The sequence below is a fragment of the Saccostrea echinata genome, unplaced genomic scaffold (assembly GCF_033153115.1).
Source record: "Saccostrea echinata isolate AGI-Se365-2 ecotype Australia unplaced genomic scaffold, CSIRO_AGI_Sech_v1 ptg000001l, whole genome shotgun sequence".
NCBI lineage: Eukaryota > Metazoa > Mollusca > Bivalvia > Ostreida > Ostreidae > Saccostrea > Saccostrea echinata.
The window spans coordinates 44,462,826-44,489,670 of record NW_026889750.1 but is presented as its reverse complement, the minus strand read 5'-3'; the positions used below and the strand labels follow the sequence as shown (position 1 = coordinate 44,489,670).

Sequence of the window (26,845 nt, the reverse complement as noted above, 5' to 3'; positions counted from 1 at the left end):
TTACCTTATCATACAAACAAATCTAAAATTACATGTAGGTCCCCTAGCTGGCTGTACATTCCACTTTTTCACATGTGTTATTAACTAAAAAATAAACTATAAGAAATTTATGTAATGAGTACACGATAATTATAATTGTCGTGAACTCATTATATAAATTTCATATAATTCGTTACTCAGTCAGCGACACATGTTACACACTTTTGCCCATGCTATATAACCTTTCCATCTCATAATAATATTATATATTAATCAAATTCTGAAGCAACTCACCCCCTCCCCCCTAATTCCCCCTTAATGATATTGTTGGTATAAATAATGTATGTATATAGTATATACTGATTACTGAGAAAAACAAATCTACTTTATGGATGTGCCCCTCAATAATTACGTCTGATGCCCCCTGTTTTTGCTTGTCAAGGAATGTTTGCTCGGTAGAACCCCCTCGATTGAAAATGACCCCCCCCCCCCAATTGAAATTGCTTCCCACCGGCCTGTGCCAAATGATTGTAAAAAGTCATAAAAAAGTATAAGGGAATATGAATCCATTTTATGATAAAAGAATACATTCCATATTCTATTCATTCTTCAATCTCCGGAACGGGATGGGGGTGTCAATTTTTTTTTTTTTATTTATTTATTTATTTTATTTTTTGAGAGAGAGAGAGAGAGAGAACCCAAAAAAAATCAGAAAGGGGGGGGGGCTTCTCATGAACAGACCATTCATAGCATATACATATATAATTTTAAAAAATCCTTTTCTTCCTAACTAGGGAATTTTTTCACAAAAAATAAATTTTCCATGTTCATGATATGTTAACTTTCACTTTAAAATCACCATGGATAATCATGAAAACAAACAAACGAATAAATATAGTCAGAGGCATCTCATTGAAAATTTCTTTATTTCATTTGAAGGACCTTAGATAAATGGTGTTGCATTTAAATTATTAACTTTAGGACAATTACAAATTTTACTGAGAAACGTGAAATTCTTATTTTGTCGAAATAATTGAAACTTTTAAATAATTATTTGGGAACATACTCTTTTCCTTTAGTTTGATCCAACAACCCGCCACTCTGATGTTCACGATGTCTAGAAAGAGGGGGGAGGGGGTATATACTGACGATCTGTATACAGTGTATATACAGAATGAATGTATTGTATTCATGTGTATATTGTGGTCAAAGCTTGGGGTTAATTATTTTTAAAATCATCCTTTTTATGTACATGTATATCATAGCAGGGCGTAGCATCGTTTTTTTTTTTGGGGGGGGGGGGGCATCCAGAGAAATCAAATTTCAACTTACCTGGAAAAAAAATTGACAAGCAAAAGATAAAGGGGGGATTCCTCAAACTCGATCGGTCTTTCATTGATCATTTCTTCATCACTTATTTGTTAAAAAAAAAACAAAAGAAAACAAAACAAAACAAAACAAAAACAAAAACAAAAAAACAAAAAAAAAAATCATATTTCAACTGTTATGTACCAATAAAAACAATTATATAAACTGAAAAAATTCAATCTACAATCGACTTCATGGTATGAGATAACAAGTAATGAACCCCTGTTTCTACGAACGAGTTAACATTGTCACAAAAAGGGGCAGATCCGAAAAATGGCTGTCAATATGAAGTTTCTATGTATGACGTCCGTGCTATTTGGCGTTTTAGAGCAAATATATGTCATGGCAGATACTAAACCTGCTGAATTAGACCCAGCCATCGAAAAGGAAGAAGAGAGACAGGTTATAAAGACGCATAAAATCGACAGCTCCACCATTTTGATGTTGCTCGGCCTCCTCCTTCTCACTATTCTCACAATCTGGTTCTTCAAATTCCGTCGATTTCGATTCGTGCATGAGTCGGGGTTGTCAATGATATACGGTAAAAAAAATCTGTGTGTACAAGATTTATTTGATGTCTGTTATTTTATTTTTATATGTTCTAAACAGTCATTTTACAAAATGTTTTGCGCATTGTCATGTGATGTTTGCAGGAAATGTTGCGAAATTTCTCTTTTTTTGGTGCCAATGTAGTGGAACTTTTCTGAAAAGTTGTTATCATTTTAGTTGTTCATTATGACAACTGATATTTTGCAGAATTCAAATACCATGTTGATAAAAGATTCAATGCACATGTTTGAAATTAAGAACACATAAACATTGCACCCTGTAATGGATAATATTGAAGTGTCATGCACCCTTTCAATTAGGATTTTCAAATTGAAGAAATGGCAAAATGGGGAAATGGACATTTTGACCTTAATTTGAGGAAAAAAGTACCAATTTTCAATTGGACTGGGTTCTTTTACCAGATCTGCATGCAAGGAATATATTAAATACATGGTTACTGTCTTGATATATAAGCGATATTTGGGCAAGGGTAAGAAAACGTGATAGAGAGCGAGGCTTGCTGAGCCCTCTGTCACGTTTTCGACCCGAGCCCAAATATCGCTTATATTTCAAGACAGTATCGATGTATTTTGTTTATCCTGCAACATATTTTTACATGACCTTCAAAACGAGCTATTTTCAATTGATTTAGGTACATCTCTGCAGTTGAATCTAAGACGCCATGGGGTAAACATTGCAATATTCATGACGTCACAATGCTTTTAGAATGTCGGAATACATGCACGAGGCTTTATTAGGGCATTGACCGAATAAAGCTTTGGTTTATTAGGTTACCTTTATTAGGTCAATGCAAGGGGTAGTTGCAGGATAAATTTTAATATTAAGCCCTGTTATGTATGACAGTGTAGCTGTCCCACAGTACGTCCATTTGTAAACTCTTCTTTATTTCAATTTCATTTTCATTAGCACTGATTTAATTAAATTTTTTTTCTTCTTGAAAGGTATGATTGTTGGAGTAATAATTAGATATGCCAATCCTGATCAAGAAACGACACCCCCACATGTGAAGATCATCAACAGTGGGAATGTATCCTACACAGCTAACAAGGCCCCAGAGTCAGTGCTCCTGGATCTGGAGGACAGGAACAAAAGTATTACTGTACAATACAACATCTGGGGAGAAGTTAGCGAACAGGAAACAAAAATGTCACAACTCATAATGGCCGTAAGTGTAGAAAATCTTCATAACCCTTAGTTAATAACTAAAGACATCTTGTGTTAAGTAATGTTATATTATAATAATAATCATTCTTGTTACAGAGTATTGACCTATTTATTTATCCTGTTTGTACATTCCTATTTTTTATTATAATTAACCCTTTCACGATAACTGCGGTACTAATCTTTTGCAGGGCAAAATAACAATATTTGGCGCTGTTTTTGATGACAGATAATTAAATGACGCATATTAAACAATTACTTTTACGTCATATTTCACTAAAATATATCATTTTGCCCTGCAAAAGAGCAGTACCGCAGTTATCGTGAAACAGTCTATGACTATGAATGGTGTGAATTTACTTATTTTCTTTTTTACAAGGTCAACCTGTTGAATGTCAAGGTCACAGGCATACTATGTAAATTGTGTAAAATGCTATATAAAATGTAAATTCTATACATTTATGTAATAAATGTGAGATAAGGCCATAAAAAGTTAATTAATAGTTTCTCAGGCCAAAAATTTCAAAATTCAATGTTGCAGGCAGGTTCTTCTTTTCTTTTTTTTTAAAGCAGGTGTTATACCTTTTTTCATGTCAATCATTCAACAAAATGATGATATCAACTGATTCTTACTTTTTTGTTCTCTTACATTAATTAAAATATGTATTCAACTTTAAATAATGTTATTCCAAACATCGTCTATCTATGAGGATTTATGAAAAGGGGAATAACTCAATTTTCGTTTTCAACTTGGAAAAATAGAAAATTGAGTTATTTCCCTTCTCAATATGTCAAAAAAAATTTATCAATGCGGCAGTGTTTGACCTGTTGCGGTGTTGCCTGAGAAACTATTGATTATTTTTTTTTTTGGTCTAAACAATGAAACCTTATTCAAAATTGGAGCATAGCCATATTACTTGACAGATGATAATAGACCTAAACTTTTATGAAACCTGTAGATGACTTATAATTTACAGGCCTTTCAAAAGCTGCCAGTACCTGGTACTTTTACTTGGCTGAAATCATAATTGTACTGGCCAAAATATTTGATGGAGAAAAATTTGACAACATATTTAATTAAAATCGCTTGTACAAGGTACCTCCTATTTTTGTAAAAGTACTGCCTGTTTCTAATCTTTTTGAAAGCCCTGCACTTATATGTTCTTTAAATAGATATCAAGAATTTGAGTTTTAAAGAAAAAAATTGACATTCCAGTGATTTCCTTTTTAGCCGAGTTATTATTGTGGTAATTTTATAAATGCAATGGTATCGTTGATTGAATTATATCAAAGCTAACGTATTTTCATAGATTATTTGATTCTGAAACCATTTAATAATTTTAAACATAAATCATACTATTTTTTTCAATTTCACATCTATAATCATCACATATTTTATTAAAATCACTATTTTGTTTAAGCATCAGCTATGATGGCTATATGTTATGATGCAAAATTGCAATGGTACATTCACACTCATTTGAGCAGAATGGTCTCAAGGCTTCTCATAATGGGTTGTCTGAACAGATTTTAGATTGTTCAAAGAAAATTTGACCCTCTCAAACTGTTGCAACATTTTCTGGAATATAGATATATACTAATACTCAACAAAAAGCTTTATCAGACCTCAGATACATTCAACATGCACTAAAGATTACCCCAAACTACTCAAATTTATCTTTGAAGCAGATCTTAAAATTATTTTCAAGTCATCAAGATGAAATCAAGGGAGGAAATAACTAGGCAGCAAGTGCGAGTCCTTAAGGCTCTTTAAGATGTTATTATAAGAAAACGTTACTATGAAATCATTGATTTTTTTTTTTCAGGTGACTTTTGATCCAGAATTATTTTTCAATGTCCTGCTGCCCTTTATTATATTTGAAGCAGGTTACAGTATGAAAAGGGTAAGATGTTATATAAAATTTTATGTTCATATGTTTACATAATTTTGAGATTTCTAGGGAAAAACTGAAGAAAATGAGATGTGTTTGTGAAACACTCAGGCTCCGATATGGCAGCTCACGGTCAAGGTTAAAGTGTCACAAATGCAAGTCAAACTCCAAGGTCAAGGTCAAGAGATCAAAAATTGTTGGTACCCAAAGAAAGGTCTTGTCATATGAGAAAGGTCTTGTCACCAGGAATACACCTTTGAAATATGAAAGCTCTAACTCCAACCGTTCTTGCCAAGGTTAAAGTTTTTCAAAAGTAGGTCAAACTCCAAGGTCAAGGACAAAAGTCAAAACTGTTGATACCCCATCGAAGGTCATGTCACAAGTAATACACTTGTGAAGTATGAAAGCCTTAGCACTAATTGTTCAATATTTATGGCCAGGATTAAAGTTTTTCAAAAGTAGGGTCAAACTCCAAGGTCAAGAACAAAATGTCAAAACTTGATATCTAAGGGAAGATCTTGTCACAAGGAATACACCTGTGAAATATGAAAGTCCTTGCACCAACAGTTCAAAAGTTATGGCCAAGCTTAAAGTTTTTCAAGAGTAGGTCACACTCCAGGGTAGGTCAAAGAGTCAAAATTGTAGAAACCCAAGGGAAGGTCTTGTCACATGGAATTACCTGTGAAATTTGAAAGCCCTAGTTTCAGCCATTAAAAACTTATGGCCAAGATTAAAATTTTTTAGATGTGGGTCAAGTTCCAAGGTCAAAAAGTTAAAAATATTTGTACCTAAGGAAAGACCTCATCACAAGAAATATACATGTGAAGTGTGAAAGCCTTAGCACCAACCATTCAAAAGTTGTGGCCAGGGTTAAAGTCTGGTAAAATTTTGCAAAAGTGGGTCAAAATCCAAGGTCAAGGTCAAGAGGTCAACTGTGTTGGTACCCCTAAAAAAAGTCTTATCACAAGGAATACACGTGTGAAACATGAAAACCAGGGCTCCATCCAATCAAAAGTTATGGGCAAGTTTAAAGTTTTTGAGAACAAGCAGACAGACTGAGCAAAAACTTTATGCCCCCAAATCTTGGATTATTGGGGCATAAGAAAAAACATACCAACAGACTAAACAAAAAGAAACAACAATTAAAACCAAAGTATTTTTTCCCTCCATGTTCTACCAAAAAGTGATACAGTAATTGGTAAACTCTTTTTACTTCAGAAAAAAATCATTCACCAATTTAGGTTGAGAGTGGGTGGGGGTATCTAGGAAATAGTGAATGCATTTTTTATGTCTCTCTAGCTCATATACATGTATTTTATTAACAGTTCATGTCTCATTCATGTTTGAAGTTATTTTGAAAAAGGACTTATATTGTTATGTTATACAAGATTCTGAGTTAACAAATCAAATGTTCCATCATTTTGTAACTCTTTTCTTTTGCAGAGACATTTTTTCAGAAATTTAGGTTCTATAATGGCATTTGCATTCATTGGTACAACCATTTCCTGTCTAGTGGTAGGGTAAGTATTTCAGTGATAATGCTGGTGTAATTACTAGTATGCTGGTATCCTAACAAAGTACTTACGACATACTTGACATAGCCTACTTGACATTAATTCCAATTATTTATTTGCCATTATTAATAATTCCAAACCAGTCTTGTTAGTTTTTATAAATCTTTCCTCAAGTCCCACACATGAATGTTTAAAGATAAATGTTTGATAGTATTTTTTATGTCAATTCAAAATGTTCTGCTTTTAGAGGAATTATGTATAGAGTTACCCGTCTTATGATCTTTGACAATGTATTGAATGTGATATAGTTATTTTTCTACTTTTAGAGGAATTATGTAAGGAGTTACCCGCCTTATGATCTTTGACAATGTATTGAATGTGATACAGTTATTTTTCTACTTTTAGAGGAATTATGTACGGAGTTACCCGCCTAATGCAGCTGACTTCCTTCACACTAAATGACTGTTTCTTTTTTGGAGCTATAATCTCGGCCACTGATCCAGGTAACAGATATAACATTCTGTAACATCAGAAAGCATTTAATTGTTAAGGAGGGATGGGTGGTCAGGACCATTTTAAGCATTGTTAAGGAGGACTGGGTGGTCATTTTAAGACTATTTAAACCTCCTGGAAAAAAGAGCTCTGCATGAAAATATTGGAAATTGCATTAGATATAGCTTGCATGACTAGAAAAATCTTATTTAACATTTTTAAGTGGATCTGTTGGGTGTTAACCACTTTACTTCATTAAATAACCATCACTGTATTAAAATGCAGCAATTAAGGCTGGCAGGAAAACTGGTTTTCTCAGTTTTTAAGCCTCCAAGTATAAGCACTTTAATTTCTTTTACAACCAAAAAAAAAAAAAACAACCTGTCATAGCCTGTTTCATCTCTACTTTTATAATTGGTTAGTAATGAAGTTGCAATAGCAGTTATATTTATGTATGGAGTAATTATTACTCTTTCCAAACATCAATTAAATATAAAAATTTACTGTATCATCAACTATCTTACGTTAAGGTTGAAGACAATATTTTATTATTTTTAAAAATCATTAGCTATTCCTGAGCAAAATTAAAGGCATTGTTTTGTTTCAGTGACTGTGCTGGCAATCTTTAGTGATCTGAAAGCTGATGTAGATCTGTTCGCTTTCATTTTTGGTGAAAGTGTGTTAAATGATGCTGTTGCCATAGTTCTTTCAGGGTAAGTGAAATTCTGATGGATTTTAATTTTTTTTTAACATTGAGAAACTGAGTTAGAGGAATTTAATTGAAAAAAAAAAACAAAAACAAAATTGATGCGGGATACATTTTTAATGAAAAATAGAAGTAATTTTTAACCCAAAATTCTGAGTTACAAGCAATATTTACATATATACATATCAGAATCACACAGTATGTGTATGGTTAAGTAATAATGGCTGCAATGCAGTCTATGCATTCATTGAATATTCTGTGAAGATACACGAAATGGTTAAAATTTGTTTATTTTTTCTTTTCCTGCAGGGCAGTAGACAATTACGGCTCATCAGTTTCTAAATCGGGAGAATCCCAGGGATTTAGTGCCCATGCATTCTTTTCTTCACTTGGGAACTTTGTAGGGATATTTGCTGGAGCTTTTACCATAGGATCTCTGATTGGATGTATAACAAGCCTCATATCCTTTATTGTTTCGGATATTGTTGTTCTTTTGTTAGTCTCTAAATTATTTATTTTCAATGTCACCGAACTCGACATGTAAGTACTTCTGTTGATTTGTAATAATATTTACCATGACCTTGATTTCCAACTTGAGTGTTAAGCACACATAGCTGTAGTTCAGATGAAAATGTAAGGAGATACTGGATTGGCTGAAATCATTTAATGGGTGCATGACAATTATAATTATAAAAGCCTTGCTTTTGTTGACTATCTTCCTGGATCTTTCTGGCAAGCTCGGAAAAACAACCTTGAATTATGTTTTCCAAGCTTGCTGGAAAGGCCCAAGAAGATGCGATTGCTACAAAACAGTATCACACTGGAATATTATAAACTAGATGCTCCATTGGTTCTACTGATCTGTTAAATTATTGTATTTTTCACCTCAAATTGAAATTACAGTAAACTACAGAATGCTTAAAGCAGTTATTGACTTATGCTATTGCTGACGTGAAGTCCACTCCATTCTGAATTGAGATCCCTAGTCCCCCAACACCACCCCCAGTGCACCACTGTGTCTTCCTATTTAATAATCGATTCAGCAATTAAACCAATGGTTGAGATATCTACTTCTGTGTTTTATGATGTCTACAGCACTAGCTCACCTATCTTTTTAAAAGATAAGCTTGTATCAATTGTATATCAGTTATATAGAACTTTCTCCTTGGGTTGTGCCAGCTCACTTTCAGATACGTCATAACAGAGTTGCATTTAGAGTGGTAGTTTTACAATTATTCAGGTACGTCCGTGAGATACATGTACATAGGCATTAGGGGTGAAACGATACTCCTCCTTCACGATACGATATGTATCGTAAACTTTTGTCATGATTCGGTTATTTTCAATACGATACATTTTGATTCATGGAAACAAATTTTACGTTGTTTAATTTTTTATTTTACTAATAACAGAACTTAACTGATGTGCAAATTGACTAGCATAAAGTGAGTTAGGTGACTTTAAGTGTAGTACACATTTTGACTAGACTAAATTGAATCTACAAAAGATTCAAGAGTTTTTTCTCCTTAAATTTGGCAAGTCAAAAAAATAAAAAGTAGGAACAAATTCTAAAAAACAACATTTGACAATACACTTTATGTGATCAATAATCCCTTCATCCTAACAAGTCATCTGGGATAATAATATTAGACATCTTGTTTAAAAAGCGTGTTTAATGTATGTCGATCCCAATTGATTTCCGATCCCAAACTAAAAATGAACTGAACCGAAAATGGAGATTTTGTACTGTGTATCAAACCAAGAAAAAATACTGCGATGAATCGATACTGCGGTGAACCGTTTCACTTCTAATAGGCATACATTCTGCTAGAGGATAATGTGTATTGGTAATTCAATAAACTAGTCTCATTTTTTAAAAATAAATTCATCTCAAGTTTTTATATGTTACAGGTAAATACTCAAGGTTGCAAAATTGTTGTCATTCCCTTTATGTCGATCAGAATGTATGTAAATGACAACAGGTTTTTTTTCTTGCAAAATGTTAAACCTTCGCTCTTTTTGTTTTTTCTGTACATGTATTTATTATTAATCCTTAACATTCTTTACTTGACAAAATTCACAAAGATTCGAGATTTTCCACTGCTGGAGACTGCCATGTTTTTTCTGATGTCATACATGTCTTTCCAGGCGTGTGAGGCCGCGGGTCTTACTGGTAAGATTAATTAATCCGTCACTGCAAATGGAAATAATTAGTCATCTTGATCATCTTATATACATTCTTATATACATGTAACTTGTTTTTTTTTAATATGGATTCCCTTTCTGTTTGTGTATTTTTAATTTAGTGGTATTCATATTTAAGCACTTTGCATGATGTCACTGCTGGATTATTTTCATGATCACTGAAAAAAATATAAATGTATGTTTTATATAAAATTATGATAAAATTTGACGGAAATAAGTGCTCATGCAGTACATGTATTTCTGTTTTAATTACTGGCTGAGCATGTTGTCAAACAGATGTTCATCAATAGTACTTTTTAAGATATTTTTTGAGAAGCTGCCTCTAGCTTCTCTTTTATCACAGTGACTGTTTATTGTTATTTGTAGGCATTGTAGCAGTGTTATTCTGTGGAATTACGCAAGCTCATTACACCTATAATAATCTCTCCATAGAGTCCAAACTCAGGACAAAACAGGTCTGTTTGGCTTTTATTTGGTACATCTATAAAAAATTTCAATGTGAAAGTCATAACTTACCAGAATATTAATGTCAAAATTTCAATTTTGCTGTTTCTTGTCTTTTTTTCAGCTGTTTGAATTAATGAATTTCCTGGCAGAAAATTTTGTATTTCTTTATATTGGAGTAGCAGTGTTCACATTTCACTCACAAGAGTGGAACATATTCTTTATTTTATCAGCCATTGTATCCTTTGTTCTATTGAAATCTTATTGGCATAATTTAATGATTTTGACATTTTATAAATTACATTGTACAACATCCACTTACTGCTCAACTTCAAGCGGACACATACTTTTTAAAGAACACTTTCCCCACACTTTCATCACAGATTTGTTTAGCCCCCGTACTTGCACTTTGTACAGGTAATACAAATTTGAATTATAATATTTAAGGACATACCCAACATACCTTACCTACTGATAATTTTTCAAGATATTCTTAATTTAAGATTATAGTGCCATCAGATGTTCGTAGACAAAAAATCAGCATGCATTACTGGGGGTTTTGAAAAGATATCAATTGATGAAAATTCTTGTATAATTCAAAGAAAAATATACAAAAATTACTAAACATATATTCTAGATGTTTTGTTTATCCAAACTTGTGTTAGAAAATGTGTACAACAGTATATATAGACATTAAAATGTAGCACACAGTTCCTTTAAATATTGGAACTCTTCAACTCCAGGGAAAAAGACAATAAAGTTCAAACTACGTTGTGTATGTCCTTATTAATAAGTATGCAGAAGTTGAGAACTAGTCATTTCAAATGTATCAAGAACAGCTATTTTATTCAAGATTAAGGGTGTATGGGCCTTGATCAGGTGAGTGATGTGGCTGATAGGCCTCTTGTTTTAAAACACTAAAACATGCATCTTACTTCTTTTAATTAAGTGTAGTTTTTTAGGATACTTAATATTTGTACCCTTGTTTGCAAGTGTTTTGTTAGTATGCTTGGTTTGTACCAGAGGATAACACTTTCATTGAACTGTTCATAATTTAGCAACCAAAAGGAAAGACAACTGTGATCCTTAACCTAACTCAGCTGGCCATTTTTATTGCTAGGTTTTTCAATATATATCCATTATCACTGTTACTAAATCTAGGAAGAAAAAACAAAATCAGCAGATCATTCATGCATATGATGATGTTTTCTGGTGAGTATCTTCTGAATTACTGCTAACACTGACAATACCATGACTTACATGCCTCTTCTTTTCATGGACGATTAATTTCTTTAACAGGATTAAGGGGTGCCATAGCATTTGCCCTTGCTATAAGAAACACATCTACAGAAGCTCGTAAATTGATGGTGTCTGCCACTATGATAATTGTCATTATTACAGTTATACTTGGTGGAGGTCTGACTACACCCATGTTAGGGTGGTTGCAGATCAGGTGAGGTTTATCATATTGTAATCAATTAACAGTGTTAGTCTTGAACAAGTAATATTAAAAGTTACTTGGGAAAGTACTTTTTTTTACTTCCCATAAGCCTGATAAGTCAAAAATATCATACATGAATATACTGCAGAAAAGTTTGATACTGTGGTTGTTATGTTGGGCCTCTTCCTACTTGACATAAACAAAAAACATTAAAAAAAAAAAAAAAAAGGAAACGCACCAGTTCAAAGAAATTTCTTGAAAATTCAGGGAAATTTGACAGATTCTGACCCATTTTACCGTATTTTGAAGTGAATTTTATGCCCTGTTCACACGGAGAGTTTAATTTGCAGTAAATTAATGCAAAGTAAAATAATGCGAATTAAAATAATGTGAATTAAATTGCGTTCACACGACAGCTAATGCGAAGTAAACTAATGCGAATTCAAATTTCATTTCTACAGTAAGGCTATTCAGTAAGGGTATTATGACGTCATTTTCAAATCACGTCACCTTATGCAGAGCAGATCCATATTTGACATAATATCATAGTGTCTTTACACATTTCAGTGATTAACGTAATTTTCCCTTTGTTTTCACTAAAAATATAGCATAAGTATCTATGTCTGACCACCGACATGTGGCATGTGACTTAATTTTGCCATTACGCATGCGTCAAAATTTAATTCGAATTAGCTTCGCTTAGCGTTCACACGGAGCTAATGCGAAGTAATTTAATGCGCAGTAAATTAATTCGAATTAAACTAATTCGCATTAAATTCCCCGTGTGAACACGGTTCAAATTTAATTCACAGTAACTTACGTTTAATTCGAATTAAACTCTCCGTGTGAACAGGGCATTATTCTTAAGATAACAATTTTTTTTTTTGAAAAAAAACGAAGCTTTCTCCACAAGTTGGACATCATTTCATTTTGGCAAAACTTCAAAAAAAAAAAAAGGGTACTCTTTTCACTCCAAGCCGAGTAATTTGTCTTGAAAAAATTACTTCTATTAAGAATTAATTTTTTCCCAAAGGCAATGATTGAATATGTTGTGACCCATTTGTAAAAATTAGTTCGATAATATTTTAAGAGGGGTAACTTGAGGCAATCCTAATTGATTACTCATTGAAGGAATTTTTTTATCACTACCTGTTTAAGTAACACCTGACTTAATTCTTTTGTTTCTGTAATTAATTTTCAAATCTTATGAACTGATCAATGTAAAGCCTTGACCAATATACGACAAGTCAAGATCATTATGATTTTTGAAGATATATTCAAATGCAGACACATAAAGCTTTATATACAGGGTTTCACATATGTTAAAATCCTATTTAATTGATATTTGGCTATTCCATTCTGTGTAGTTGATGTTTACATAGTACTAAACTTGAGTAATAATGTTATAACAAAGCCTTATGAACTTGTTATGTCATTCAGAATAAAAGATACATAATTCACAAATTATCATTGCAGAGTGGGTGTTGAAGATGAGAAGGAAATGACAAATTTTGCTGGACCTTCTGGGGTAAGCTACTGACTCCTCCCTCCCCCCCCCCCTTCTCTCACCTTATTGCTGATTTTCAATAGGACTATATTGAATCACTTTCGACGTTGATGCAGAAAGTAAATCATCTTTGAAACATTTTTCAACTGTTTTATAAGCAGTCATTTTTCATTTTAATACTGATGGAGTTTTACACTTACCATGCAGTCATTATTTTTTCATGCTTGTCAGTCGGAGAATGGAACAGTTAGTATATTATATAATGTAGACTAGGAATTTACTTGCATCTATGATCCCTGATCCCAGTGGGTTTTTCATCAAATTGTTTTGCACTCAGTTTCATTTTGATATCATTTTTTTCTATAAGCATGCAGGTTTATTAAAATACTTTTCTTATGTATAATTTTAATATTCAATTTGATTTATTCACATAAAACTTTTGTATTTAGCTGAAGAAAATTTCATCCATGTATAAGTTGGTATAGCCAATGAACAGTCATTACACTGTCATCTTCTTGCTTTTTAGCTTACCTGGGCCAGCCAGAGGTTCAAGTGAGCTTATCTGATCAAAGTATGTCCAGGGTATGAATGTAAACTTGCCAAAAGACCTCTGACATCCCCTTGAAAAAAGCATTTTTTTAAGTTTGATCAAATGAAAAACTGCATCTTTTAGAGAGCTAGATGATATAACAAAGAAATTGTGAAAATAGGGAAGTTTCATGTAAAACATGTATCTTAAGGAAAGCTCGTTCAATTAAAGACAAGAAGAATTATAAAAAGGTCTTTATTTTGTGCAGATAAAGTTTGTTCAAATTATGTCCTATGTAGTAAACTTTTCTCTATCTTTCTGTGTAAAAAAAAATAAAGTAATGAATAGTTAAATTAATGGGCAAGTATCTATAAGATATATAGATTAAGCTTTTTTTGAGACTGGACCTTAAATTTGGAATAGGGCCCCAGTAGGGGGTTCAAAGTTGTTCATGAAAATATGTCCAAGAACCAAAACTCCATCACCATAAGCGGAAAACATGCCACATTATTCTCCAAATTATTTATTGACTTTTTTTTGCATTTTGCGTTATTTAAGGGAGCCAACTGGGGTTTTATTGTGTGAAAACTACTATAGAGAAACTCTTTAATTTTATACCTTATGTACCTTACATTGACTTCAGTATATATGCCAAGTTTAGGGAACATCTACCGTCTGGTTATTTTTTAGGGACCATCTCAAAATACAGGTACATTTACTATAGGATTATATAGGAAAATACCATTTTTTCGCACTTCGGAGCAAATTATACAAATGCTACTATAGACTTTTTGCTCAAATTATATTATTTGATGGGTAATACTATATTGTACATTTGATGCAAGAAACACAAAATTCTACCGTCTGGTTTCCAGAGGGGGCATCTCAAAATGTCAAAAATCATGATATTTTCCTGTTTTTATGGAGTACAACAAAATATGACATACCACAGATTTACATCAAAAATACTAAAAATGATTGTGAGGTTCTCAATTTCCTATGTTTAAAATTTCAAGAGCATCTATTTTATACTTTTTATTCCATGACATAATTAATGACCCCGCTTTAAAAACTTTGGTTATTCATAACGTCAAAAACACGCTATTACGACGTCTATTTTCCCATCATTTGAAAAATCGTTTAAAAAATCAGTTATTTAAAATCGTAATTAGATTTTTTAACCTTACTTTTCCTAAATTTGTTAATTTTTATAAATTAAGTAAAAATAGTTGCTTTAAAAGAGTAAATATGCATTATTTTACCATGCTGCGCGAAGTATTGTGCAATGAAAACCCCAGTCGGCCCCCTTAACTTTCCAACATCACAACGTTTCTTACATCTATTAAGCACACCAGTTCTTAAAGGTGCTAAATTCATAATAAAGATTAAAGAAATTAACAATTAATAAGAGAGAAAATTAGAGAATGTAAATATAAGCATTGAAATCTTATTTTTGGATATCGTCAGTCCTATAACAGCACCTGTCTGTGCCGACAAATTATCATACTGGGCTAACATGTGGTATTCAATTTGTCAGCATGGACAGGTGCTGTTATAGGACCGACGACATCCAAAAATAAGAATTCAATGCTCAATTAAATAAGATAAGTGACAGCAGAAACATTTTTGTTAATATAACGTCTTTTATATAATTATGCAATTATATCATGGTAATGCTATTTCCAACATTTAGTGCATTACAGAAAATGTACATGAAAAACCAGATATTTTTAGCCTTATTCAATATGGTATGTCATGTGATACTTTTGACATTGACCTTCCTCAAAATGGCTGACAGATGCAAATGAGCAAGGTCATGCACATGTTGGAAGTATCAATGCACATTAAAGGAAAGTGTTAACTGATTTTACCAAATGTATGGTAGATGCAATAGATTATGTGCTTTTGTTAATTTTTTATGTATTCTTAAACGACTTCTTGTCATTGACTGTAGATTGCCAAAAATGAAGTCATAATTGCATTTGTTTACAAACAGCATGGAGTTTCCCAAAAGTGATGGAGTTAAGGGGTTATCCGGGTTAGACGATATTTCTAGGAAGGTTCTGTAAAAGCGCCCTTCTTTTGATGTACAAACATCTTATGCAAGTTTCTTCAGCACATATGTATTTTTGAAAGAGCAACAAGGTCATGGTATGCGAAATTAGTATGTTTATGGAATATGGATATTTGACCTTCAACTTGGTTCAATTAACTAGGAGAGGTTTTATTACATTTTCAATCAACAGAGATAGGGTAGTTCAACTCAGGTGAGCGTTGTGACATATGAGATATTTATTTAATAAATCCTCCTGGAATATTTCTTGTATCAGAAATATATCACGTACTTTATAAGGATTCAGTCCTATTGAGTTATCTCATCAGTAGCATGAGTTGATCTTCATTTTTTACTGGGCTCTAGAAAAAAAAATGGCAGAGGCAATACAGTACTATGGAGAACATGAAAGATGATGCTCAGCCTCCCATGGTGCGTTCTGCTTGTCACGACTTGCCGCATGTTGATATTTCTTCTGTTTTAGTTAGATTTCTCTTCTCTTTCTGTTTTTGGTGAATTTGATTTCAGTTTTAGATTCTCCCATTTCATAAAGTATAGTTTGCAAAATATAAAATAAAATCTAAGGTATGACACACACAGTTGTCTCTGACAATTTCATTAAGAAAATAGTGTAGGACTCTGAAGAATCTTTATATGGCTTATTTTTATATTTTTTAAGTTAAATATTCATAGTTTGTGTTAAAACACTATTGAAAGGAATCTTTTTAAAACACACACTTGAGTTAAAATAAATACATTACAAACTATATTACCCAAAAGTGAATGTTAATAAACAAGCAGGCATGACAAAAGTAACAGATTAGCTGGTACTTTTAGTTAAGATGGTTTAATATTCAGTTTGTGTACACACACACAGTGTCTGTATATTAAGAAAATTAATCATTTGGATTTATTAATAAAATTGCTACTTAATTATGTAGTTCTCAGCTTGTTGTATTTAAAGATTTTCATAATATATATATTAAGGAAGTCAATAGAATATGCAAAGGGAGGGTCAGTCTGTTCTATGAGTGTGTTGTGATCGACTCTCAAATTGCATTAATATACTGTTACAGTATATAACCAGATTTTAGAGACACCTTATTTTTCGCAAAATGGTCATTTGGTATTTATAAGTGAGACATTATTCAAATGAATTTTGGTTATTGTTCAATATAATCTTTAGTAATACAAATATATGTGAGAATTGAATTTTCGTGAGCAAGCAGTCTTGCTTAATTACCCGGAAAGTTCTCAGGAACAAAAAGTAATTTACAGTACCTGGTTATTGTTGAGATAGAATAAGAAAAACTGTGTGTGTTTTCTTCCTTCAGGGAAAGAACTTTATAAATAAGTATTATATGGAAATGAATTCAGAAAAATATGCCATTTACTGAAACCAAATTCAAAGTTTTATAATGTAGCATGTTTCTTAGAATAACCCAATATTCTGATTTGATGCATGCTTTTGTAATATTTTAGTCCTGGGAATATCCTGGTGTATTTACCATGATCCTGTATATTATAAGCCTTATGTGTGTTACTTGTACATTATTTATTGTGAGCTGATGTGGACCATTCCATAGTGCATTTCATACATCAGTTATCATGGTGAATTCAGTCTAAGTAAGGTAATACATATTGAATCATTAAGGAAGGGTGGATTTTGGAGAGCAAGCTAAAAATTCATAGGACTGATCACTGTTTGTTTGTTTTTTCACCTTTTTCATTGCTAAATTTTCTTTCTGTTATAAAATTAATTGTTACACCAAAAGAGAAACTAATTTATCTACTAGTATTTTAAATTGTTACACAAAAGTGAAACTATCTTATATCTAACTTTGTTACACAAAAAGAGAGACTAACTTATATATTTAATTTGTTACACAGGAAGAAAAAAAACTAACTTATTTTAAGCTCTGCTGGTCAGAGATCAGATGAGCTTATGCAATACTAAAGTGTCAGTTATCTGTCTGTCTAGCTGTCTGCTTGTCTAAACCATTTTTCAAAATGCTACTCTTCCTACAGTTTTGGTCTGATTTCAATATAACTTGGTACACAAGTAAACTAAACTAAGGTATATAATTCTCTTTATCGGTTTTTGATTTCTGAATCAATGAATGGTGTTGCCATGGTAACTAAAAATAGAAATTTCAGTGAAATTCTTTCAGAATGCTACTCCTCCTACACTTTTAGTCTTATTTCAATATAACTTGGACAAAAATAGACTATATTAAAATACATAATTCTCTTTATTAGTTTTTGACTTTGATGAAGGGTATTCCCATGGTTACCAAAGATAGAAATGTCTGTGAAATACTTTCAAAACACTACTACTGCTACAGTTTTGTCTGATTTCAATATAATTTGGCACACAAGTAAACTACACTGTGGTACATAATTCTATATATTGGTTTTTGATTTTGATGAAAGGTGTTGCCATGGTTACTGATGAAAGGTGTTGCCATGGTTACTAAAAATAGAAACTTCTGTAAAATCCTTTTAAAATGCTACTCCTCCTACAGTGTTGGTTGGATTTCAATATAATTTGGCACACAAAACTTTTCCTTTGTTATAAGTACAAACCAGTAGAGCTATAGTCTTATCAGATACTTCTGGGTTACTCTTTGCAAGGTATAGTAAAAAAAGCTTTTTTAAGTGCATAAGAAACAGAAGTTTATAATGAACATATGCCTGTTTCAGATGTATTGCGATCCTTTTTTTTTCATATCATATTGGTTTATTGTATCAGAAATCAATCTGGAATAAGCTTTTTACAGATTTGATTACTGTATACAAGAACTGCTGCTTAGGAAATCTTTCAATTATGTGATACCTTAGTATCGATGCGTACACGTATACATAGTTTTAGAGGTCACTTAATGGTACAGGCACTGGACTGTGTTCTATCTCATTGTGTGATCACGTCACGTTTTGTTTTCTAGCGGGAAGATAACAACTCACAACAAGCTTTACCTTTGTTGAAGGTATATCTGTATCATGTTTCTCAGTAGTAGTATACCCTCATAGTTTTTTTTTGTGTTCTTTATTAATTGACTTACATGGACATTATTTACACATGCATCTAAACAGGGTTTTTTTTTTCCTCACTTGGATGAAATTTGAGTTGTCATTGACTTTTGTTCCATTTGATTTGTTGCTTGGACTTCTCTATATAGCCATTTGTCACTTAGTTTTGTTTGTCATTATTTTTTGTTTGATGGTCATTACATTCTTTTTAACCATTTTCAGTTAACTCCATGTATAATAACCTGCAATGCTGCATTATTCATTCCTAGATATTTATAGGATTAATTTTTACATCCGCATACATTCCCTGACTGTCTTTTTCTTTCTTACGGTGTCATATTTATGGAAATTATGAATTATTATCATGAACGAATTCAACACACAGGAATCGGTTTTAAACTATGGAATGGTTAACATCATTTATCAGAAGTGCTTTTATATATCTACATGTATACAGTATTACATGAACTCTTTCTTACTTTTCATTTTTCAATTCTTCTTCATCTTTCATCTGATGCAACATTAAAAATCTAGTTTATAGCAATTAAAAAAAAAAATCTGAATTTATTCTGTGTGTTACTGTATATGCAAATTAATGATTTATCATTTTTGTCATTTTCCCTTTTTATATTTCTATTTGGGTTAAAGAATTAATATTATAAAAGAATTATGAGGGGCAATTTGAAAAGTTCTGAATATTATGATATAATGATGAATAATAATACTATGAATAATATGGAGTGATTTTGTGACATATATAATGCATACTCGTCTTGCGTGTTCAGTTTACTTATTTTAAAAATTATGTGAAAGAGCAAAATTTCATCAAAATAAAGGTTTAAAGTCAATATTTTGGCCTTAACCTAGAAGGGCCCTAATGGACAAATACTAGTTTGGATAAAAGTTACTAAGACTATGTACTCTAGCTGTTATATGCAGTCATAGGTCACTTTAAAAAGAGTATGATTTATCTAGAATAAGTATGATGGAGTGCCATAAAATCATCCATGATGTCAACTTACTCATATTAGCAATATGGAATTACCGATTAACCAAAATAATGTTAGAGTCCCAATTTAGATCTATATTTATAAAAAACCCTAAATTAAACTCCAATACCAAATTCAAAGGCATTTTGTGGTCAAAAAGCCAGATTTCCGGTATTATGAACACAAGCGGGATGATGTCATCATTTTAAGAGTGAAATACATCATAACAAGCAATGGCCTCAGCTAAAAAGTAAGAAGTGATGTCATGTCTGTTTTCCTGATCTTTTTAATGATATCAAATGACATCAACTTCCATTAATTACTCAACAAATTCATCAGAACTTTTTAAATGGCCCATGTATACTAATCAAGATGAAGGCATTAACAATTATTTATTTATAGTCTGTATTATCTAGTGACATTTTTTTTTCTTTCAAATGATGTTTCTCAAATGCATGATGTGAATAAATTTTAAATAATATATTTTGACTCTCACTTCACCATGGGTTACAGACTTGGTAAAATATTGTACTAACACAGCCCCTGACTAATTTGGTTGCTTCTAGTTACAATATAGGCATGCTGGTTTTTACTCTCAATTACATGTAAGTAACATATACTTCTCTCCCTGCACAAGGAGTAAGTGACACTGCAAGAAAATATTTGGTGATGGCAACCCAACCCCCAACCCTTTTCCCTTTCGCTTGTTCCTTTCCATAGATACATCAGAGTAATTTAACACATATTTGTCATATAAAGTCCAAAAATGTCATAGTTAAAAGATTTAAGGTACATAATTCTTATTTAATTCATACAAAATTAGTAATGGTTCATAGGATTAACCTGCATTACAAGCTTTTACTGTTCCTGGACTACTGGTAAATTGTGAAGAAAAAAAAATTGCAATTGTCCATGCAGTTTCCTTAAATATACATGCATTCATTTCAATGAGCTTAAACTTTAAACCCAGCACATGAAATAGCTGCTTGTTTAAAATGTCACATGGAAATAATATTGAGGTACAAAAATATCTTTGCCAGACTCATAAATTTGTGATATATATAAACAGCTATATTTTGTCTGATCTTCAGGGCAGTGCTGATGAAACAGAAACTAAAAAGAAAGACAAGGCCTATCTTGTGGGAAAGTGGCATCATTTTGATGTCAGGTATTTTATTTGATTGAATGAATATAGAATCTCTTTACTCTTATATGAATGTAAAAATATGGAATTCAAGGATCACTGTTTGTTGTGAAAATGTGGAGTATTCAAAAGTAAATGTCTCAAAAAATATATGTATCCCTAAAACATATTCCTACATGTAATTATCTCTACATAAAAATGTACATCAGAGTTGATGACTCTGCAGTGACATTATTTTTATTTTCAGGATATTAAAACCATTCTTAACTCACAGCCGTCCAACACTGATGGAAACCTTACCTGCGTGTTGTATGCCACTTGCCAAATTATTAACTACTGAAGAACAAATGTTGGAGGTAAAATAACTACTGGTATATCGGTAATATGGAACATTTTTGTTTATAATTTAGAATGTTCTTATTTTGCTGTATGACCTTTATGTATGCTAGTGAAACAATCAAGCCTATATAACTTCCTCACTGATGCATCTTTACTAAATGTTTAAACTGTTTTTCTTGCAATATACATGTAGTACATGTACATGTATATTGAAAACAAAAGTTCTGAAATATGAGCACAGGCTGACATTATCATATTGGAGCATATTATCAGTACCCTTTTGTAGTAGAGTGATGCAGAGCAGTTTCAGAGACTGAGCTCAATCTATGAAATATTTTATTCATGATTAATAATGAGATAAATGGAAGAATGTGTCAACGAATGAAGCTCTCAACCATTCCCACACAGAACCAACAAAAATCTAAAAATAATGAGCTCTCAACCATTCCCACCTAGAACCAACAAAAAACCTATAAAAATCTAAAAATAACAACAAGATAAGGATTCGGAGTAAATATACCTGGTGGTTTGTAAAATATGTCATAGAGAGGGGTATCCCTGAAAAGTTTTTTTTTTCTTAGGGGAGGACACATATTGAGGAGGATTCTGATACGGACATGATAATTGACCACAGGGAGCTCTCTATTGGCGAGGAGAGCAGTAATAATGTCAGTGCCGTCACAACCCCCCAACCAGGCTTTCAGGAAGTGGAGATTCATAATCCAGCCAATCAGGTACCTAAAGAGAGATTTGAAATAATGCATAATAGATTAGTAATCCCAGATAAACTTAGAAATTCAGAATTGCTTATAGCTTTATGTAGACTTGATATTTGATGCAAAGACTTTTATTTGATTAGCTTGAACTGATTTCAAGTAGTCTATATGTAATGTTGTCTTTAACATTTGCATGTACATATTTTCATTCTATTTGCCTAAGTATATAAATGTACATGCATCAGTATGAAATATGTATGCCTTATGTCAATATGTGTTTGATGTTGATTTAGATGTAGCTCACAATTTATTCGAACTTCCCTAACCAATCATCCACTCTCAGTTATCAGTGTCCTTTTTTTTTTTCAAAGCATTGAACAATATGTAGATTTAACTTATAAGTATGATTACCAACATCAGGTGACATTTAAAACCACTGAGTACAGTATGTAAAAGCCAGTGATTAGTGATCTTTATAAAATTGGTCTTGACTGTAATAAATCCAACACTGAGAGCTGTTTGGTTTGCTTTGATAAATACACATGTACAATAAATCAATAAATACATAAATAAGTAACTGTAATGGTCACCATGATGAATAAAACACCATAATTATTGGATAACATATATAAATAGCTTAAACTTTAAAAAAATATCTTTGGGTTAATGATCACAGTTTTGAATTTTTTTTTTGGGAGGGGGGGGGGGTTTCTTTGTTACTTTTTGGGGTTTTTTTTTCTTACACTGATTGCAATATGTTTTGATAAAAACCTTCAAATACCTGCAGGTTCATGTACCTGCATACATCTTAACCTTCATATATACTAGATAGATACTACATATACTGATATTTCCAATTCTAATTTATCATTGTCTACGTGTATAGCTCAAAAACCCCAAATACATGCTATTAATATAAATCAATTAATCCTTTAAAACATTAACATGATGTACATATGTAATTCTCAATTCTTTCTCTGTATTATACATTTTTGGGTGTTACAATGAAACAATAAAAATTGAAATTTGAATAATACTTCTTGGAGCAGGATGATTTATAATAAATTGTGTTGTGTATTTCATATATCATAGGCAAGCCAGAACAACACTGTGTATGTCTTATTTTTCTATTTCATTATTTGCCTTTTTCATTATTTATCTTAGTTGAAATCTTTTTTTCTTTTTTTGGTTGGTGATTTCAGTTTTTATTATTATTTTTTCTTTGGAGGTGGGAACTGATATTTCTCCAATTGACCTTGATATTCAAACATCCTCTGTCTCAAGTGATGATCGACCTCTGACCCCATGACCTTGACCTAAATGCTTCCAACTTTCTTCTGAAAAGCTACAAAATAACTGCAAGTAAGAATCTAAGCATGAATGTCTACTTCAGTGAGCAAATAACTGATCATGCTGACTAACATTTATATCAGTCGTAATCCAAATTCTGTCTAGTCAGGTTGTATGGATGAGCTAATTCTTTCCCAGCTTTGCTAGAAATAAGTATACCTATTATCTTGTGTAAAATATTTAAATTTATAGACATAAAATTTATGGTTTGGGTGCAAGATAAAAATATTTATTCCTTAGTCTACTTCCAGAGAATATCATATATAGGTTTACTGGCAAAAAACATCACCAAGGCTTTGTCCTTCTTCTATAGTTAGTTACAGAGCAGTTTAGTCATTTCGTATCAAAGTTCAAGGAATTTTTTATTTCTCTGCATAATGATAACTTAATAAGTATTGCTTAGCCTTATTTCTCATGTAGCCTAATGACTTTGATGACTTGAAGGATAATGTAAAAATGAAATCTTGTTTTCATTTTAAAATGAAAGCTGCTTTTCCATTTAAATGACATTGAAAGCTTTTCAGGACTTACATATACTTATTTATAATTTTCCCCCAGCTTTCATTTGTATCAATCTTGTATTTAACAGATTTTTATGTTTTCAGAAGCCAGTTTTTGTAATTTTTTGTTCATTTGTTTTCTCCTGTCATTTTATTAAAACACTTTTTCTCCAATGAGCAGTCTTTATGAAAACACACTTGCCAAAGGCCATGTGGATACCAAAATTTTATGTTGATTTCTGAAACACACGTAAGTGGTAGCTTATAGCCAGCAGGCTAGTGAAAAATGCTGGTTAATTAAGTGTTTGACTTCCTAAAAGATTATACAGGTATTTCCAAGCTTCACAATGATCACATTTATCTTTGACTTCCATAGAAACTTGAATGCTTTAATGAATTGAAGGCAAAGGGCTTAAAAACAAATGACAGGTATGAGGTAGATTACAATGTGGAAAGAAAGTAAGAATTGTAGAAAAGGAATACAGTTGTATAAGAAAAGCTGGAAAGGCATTTTTTTTTTCAATTTCTAAGCTTTTAAGTAAAAATTTTAAATCCACCAGCCATGTTGGCTAGAATTAAATGTTTTCAACAAGACTGCATAAGTGTATCCAAGTTTCTACCACAAGTTTTTTTTTTGTTTTTTTTTTTTCCCCAGGAATTAAGTTTAAAAAAGTGTCCAATGAAGGTGTTTCAAGATAGAAACCCAAAATAACTTTAATATTCATTTGCTCTAGCTTCATGTCTGTCAAAGTTTTGTATATTTTAGTACATGGTATTAGATTTTACTTTAAATTTGTGAAGGGAAAAGTGTTGGATTGATTTTACAGGTTTCTAAAAACAGGGGTATACAGATTGATTTATAAATGAATTAAAGAGTCAAGAAGTTTTTTTTTTTCATAGTTTTGCTGCTAAATACTTGTATATACCTGTTCAAAAATTTTATTTTTTGACACTGGTGATAAATTTTGTGCAAAAATCTGTAAAAATCAGACACCATAATCATAGTTTACAGTTATAGTTTAAACACTAATTTACTAATTTGAGATTATGTTTTATATTACTAACAATATGATTTGTATGTTTGCATGTGACATTTTACGTATTTATTTGGCTTATTTTCAGTTAGAAGAGAGAGCCTAACAAAAAGGTACTAAATTCAATCTGTTCTTTAATGCTTCACCATTTCTAGCGGTACATACTGACCCTCAAACAATTAGCAACAACAGAAAAAATCAAACTGTTGTCTATTTTGTCTGCCTCAGACAGACATTCTAGTAGTTCTCACGAAATCAACACAAAACCATCTCCTTTGTATGTTACTGTTTGGTGTTGTGAAGATCACGCTTTACATGAATTTCATACACACATATAATCAGATTCTTCAATAGCTTATGATGCTGTGCTTCATTCTTTCAAAGTTACAATAATAAATTGTTTTACAAAGTTGAAGATAAGAAAATGTTCAACATTTTTTTATGCCAAGGGACCATGATAAGCATCACCAACCTTGATGGTAAATAGAGCAAATTATACAGATATTATTTGTAATCACAAATTAATGCTCCACATGTTATTTATGTTTACAAAGTCATATAGTGAATTTGTAGGGGATATTACATGTCAAGTCTAATGTCTGATGAGGTTGAAATTACTTGGTTGGAAGGCTTTGACCATAAAACCCCGCAAGCATGTAGCCAATTGACCTATTATTGTCATTTAGTAGTTAGTAGAACAAATAGAAGAATATGCTCCATTGATGACCAGTGCATTAGATTTCGTAAAGTTTATCAAATTTTTAACTCCGAAAAAGTCCCAAATTATTGTGACAAATTTTCAAATATATTTGAAATGCTCTGAAAGATGACATGATTGTATCAACAAGTGAAGAATTTTATAAGATACAAGTCATCTCTATAATATATTGAGCATTCATAATTGATAATTATAACTTGTAAGAGGTGGGCTAAAAGTTTCATATTCTCATCATTATTTTGATTTTTTGTTATTTTTCATTTTTACTGTGTTAATTAATTCCTTTGTTAATCATGCAAACTGATAATTATTGATCATTTTAATTTTTCACCAATATTTGTGCTTGCACGATGTAGACTGAGGCAATATGCTTATTTATCTTTAACACTGGTATTAATTAATATAGACTCAGAGATGATCTTACTATTTTTGTTTTGATGTTGAAATGTGATGTCTTTTTCCCCCTTACAGAATCAAGGACACAACTGTGAGATAGGAGATGCCATTAAACCAAAAAACATTTGTGTCAATATACCAGGGCCCTCTGGAGACAGAGTGTGATTAAATCACAGGGAAAGACAACTCCTCTGATAGCATATTGCTGGGGATTATTTTAATTCATTAACATTTATTTGTTATGGTATTTGCATCGTTACAGAGATAACTTCGAAAATTCATGTTTGTTTTATATAAAGCTCTTCAAATAAGGCTTATTCAAATTGGTTGACAACTGATCAATCATTGCCAGTTTAACAGAATGAGGGAGAAATGTATTTTTTGTTTTTATTCTCGGAGGAATGTGTTGTAGCTTCATGATGTGTGATTGATTGCCTTATCATCAAAGTTTTTATTGATCATATGATTCAACAAGGGATGAAGAAACACAAATGTCATGTTTGATTAAGTTGTGAAATGTCCATTCCATTGTAAATAATATTTTGTGCACTGCCAGGATGTTCATTCAGCTAAAAAAAATAAGAGGTTAATGAGATCATAGCTATTCCAGACTAGATGACATAAAGCTATTCCATATTAGTTAATATTATAGCTACATGTATCCCAGATCTTGTGATATTTTATCCTTTACTTACCACTATGTCATCATAGCAGTCCAATATCAGATTCTAAATATAGATATCTCCTGGTGATACCATAACTATTCCA

General features: G+C 31.7%; 1 protein-coding gene across 1 annotated transcript; it reads left to right on the top strand.

The window, feature by feature from the left end:
* The first annotated feature begins 1,612 nt into the window (after window positions 1–1,612).
* LOC133192392 (sodium/hydrogen exchanger 9-like) lies at window positions 1,613–26,508 on the top strand. The gene is made up of 19 exons (XM_061328408.1): window positions 1,613–1,888; window positions 2,859–3,082; window positions 4,905–4,982; window positions 6,414–6,490; window positions 6,890–6,987; window positions 7,584–7,689; window positions 7,992–8,142; window positions 9,750–9,855; window positions 10,254–10,342; window positions 10,456–10,569; window positions 11,432–11,543; window positions 11,631–11,784; window positions 13,249–13,300; window positions 16,228–16,293; window positions 18,807–18,848; window positions 20,972–21,048; window positions 21,272–21,380; window positions 21,945–22,136; window positions 26,174–26,508. Exons 1-19 carry the CDS (start codon window positions 1,621–1,623, stop codon window positions 26,240–26,242), a joined length of 2,184 nt encoding a protein of 727 aa, XP_061184392.1. The 5' UTR covers window positions 1,613–1,620; the 3' UTR covers window positions 26,243–26,508.
* Window positions 26,509–26,845: the final 337 nt, after the last annotated feature.

Coding starts and splice junctions, on each gene's coding strand:
- LOC133192392 (XM_061328408.1), top strand. CDS start 1,621: ATGGCTGTCAATATGAAGTTTCTATGTATGACGTCCGTGCTATTTGGC. Junction 11,785..13,248: donor TTAGGGTGGTTGCAGATCAG/GTGAGGTTTATC, acceptor TTATCATTGCAG/AGTGGGTGTTGAAGATGAGA. Junction 21,049..21,271: donor TGGCATCATTTTGATGTCAG/GTATTTTATTTG, acceptor TTTTATTTTCAG/GATATTAAAACCATTCTTAA.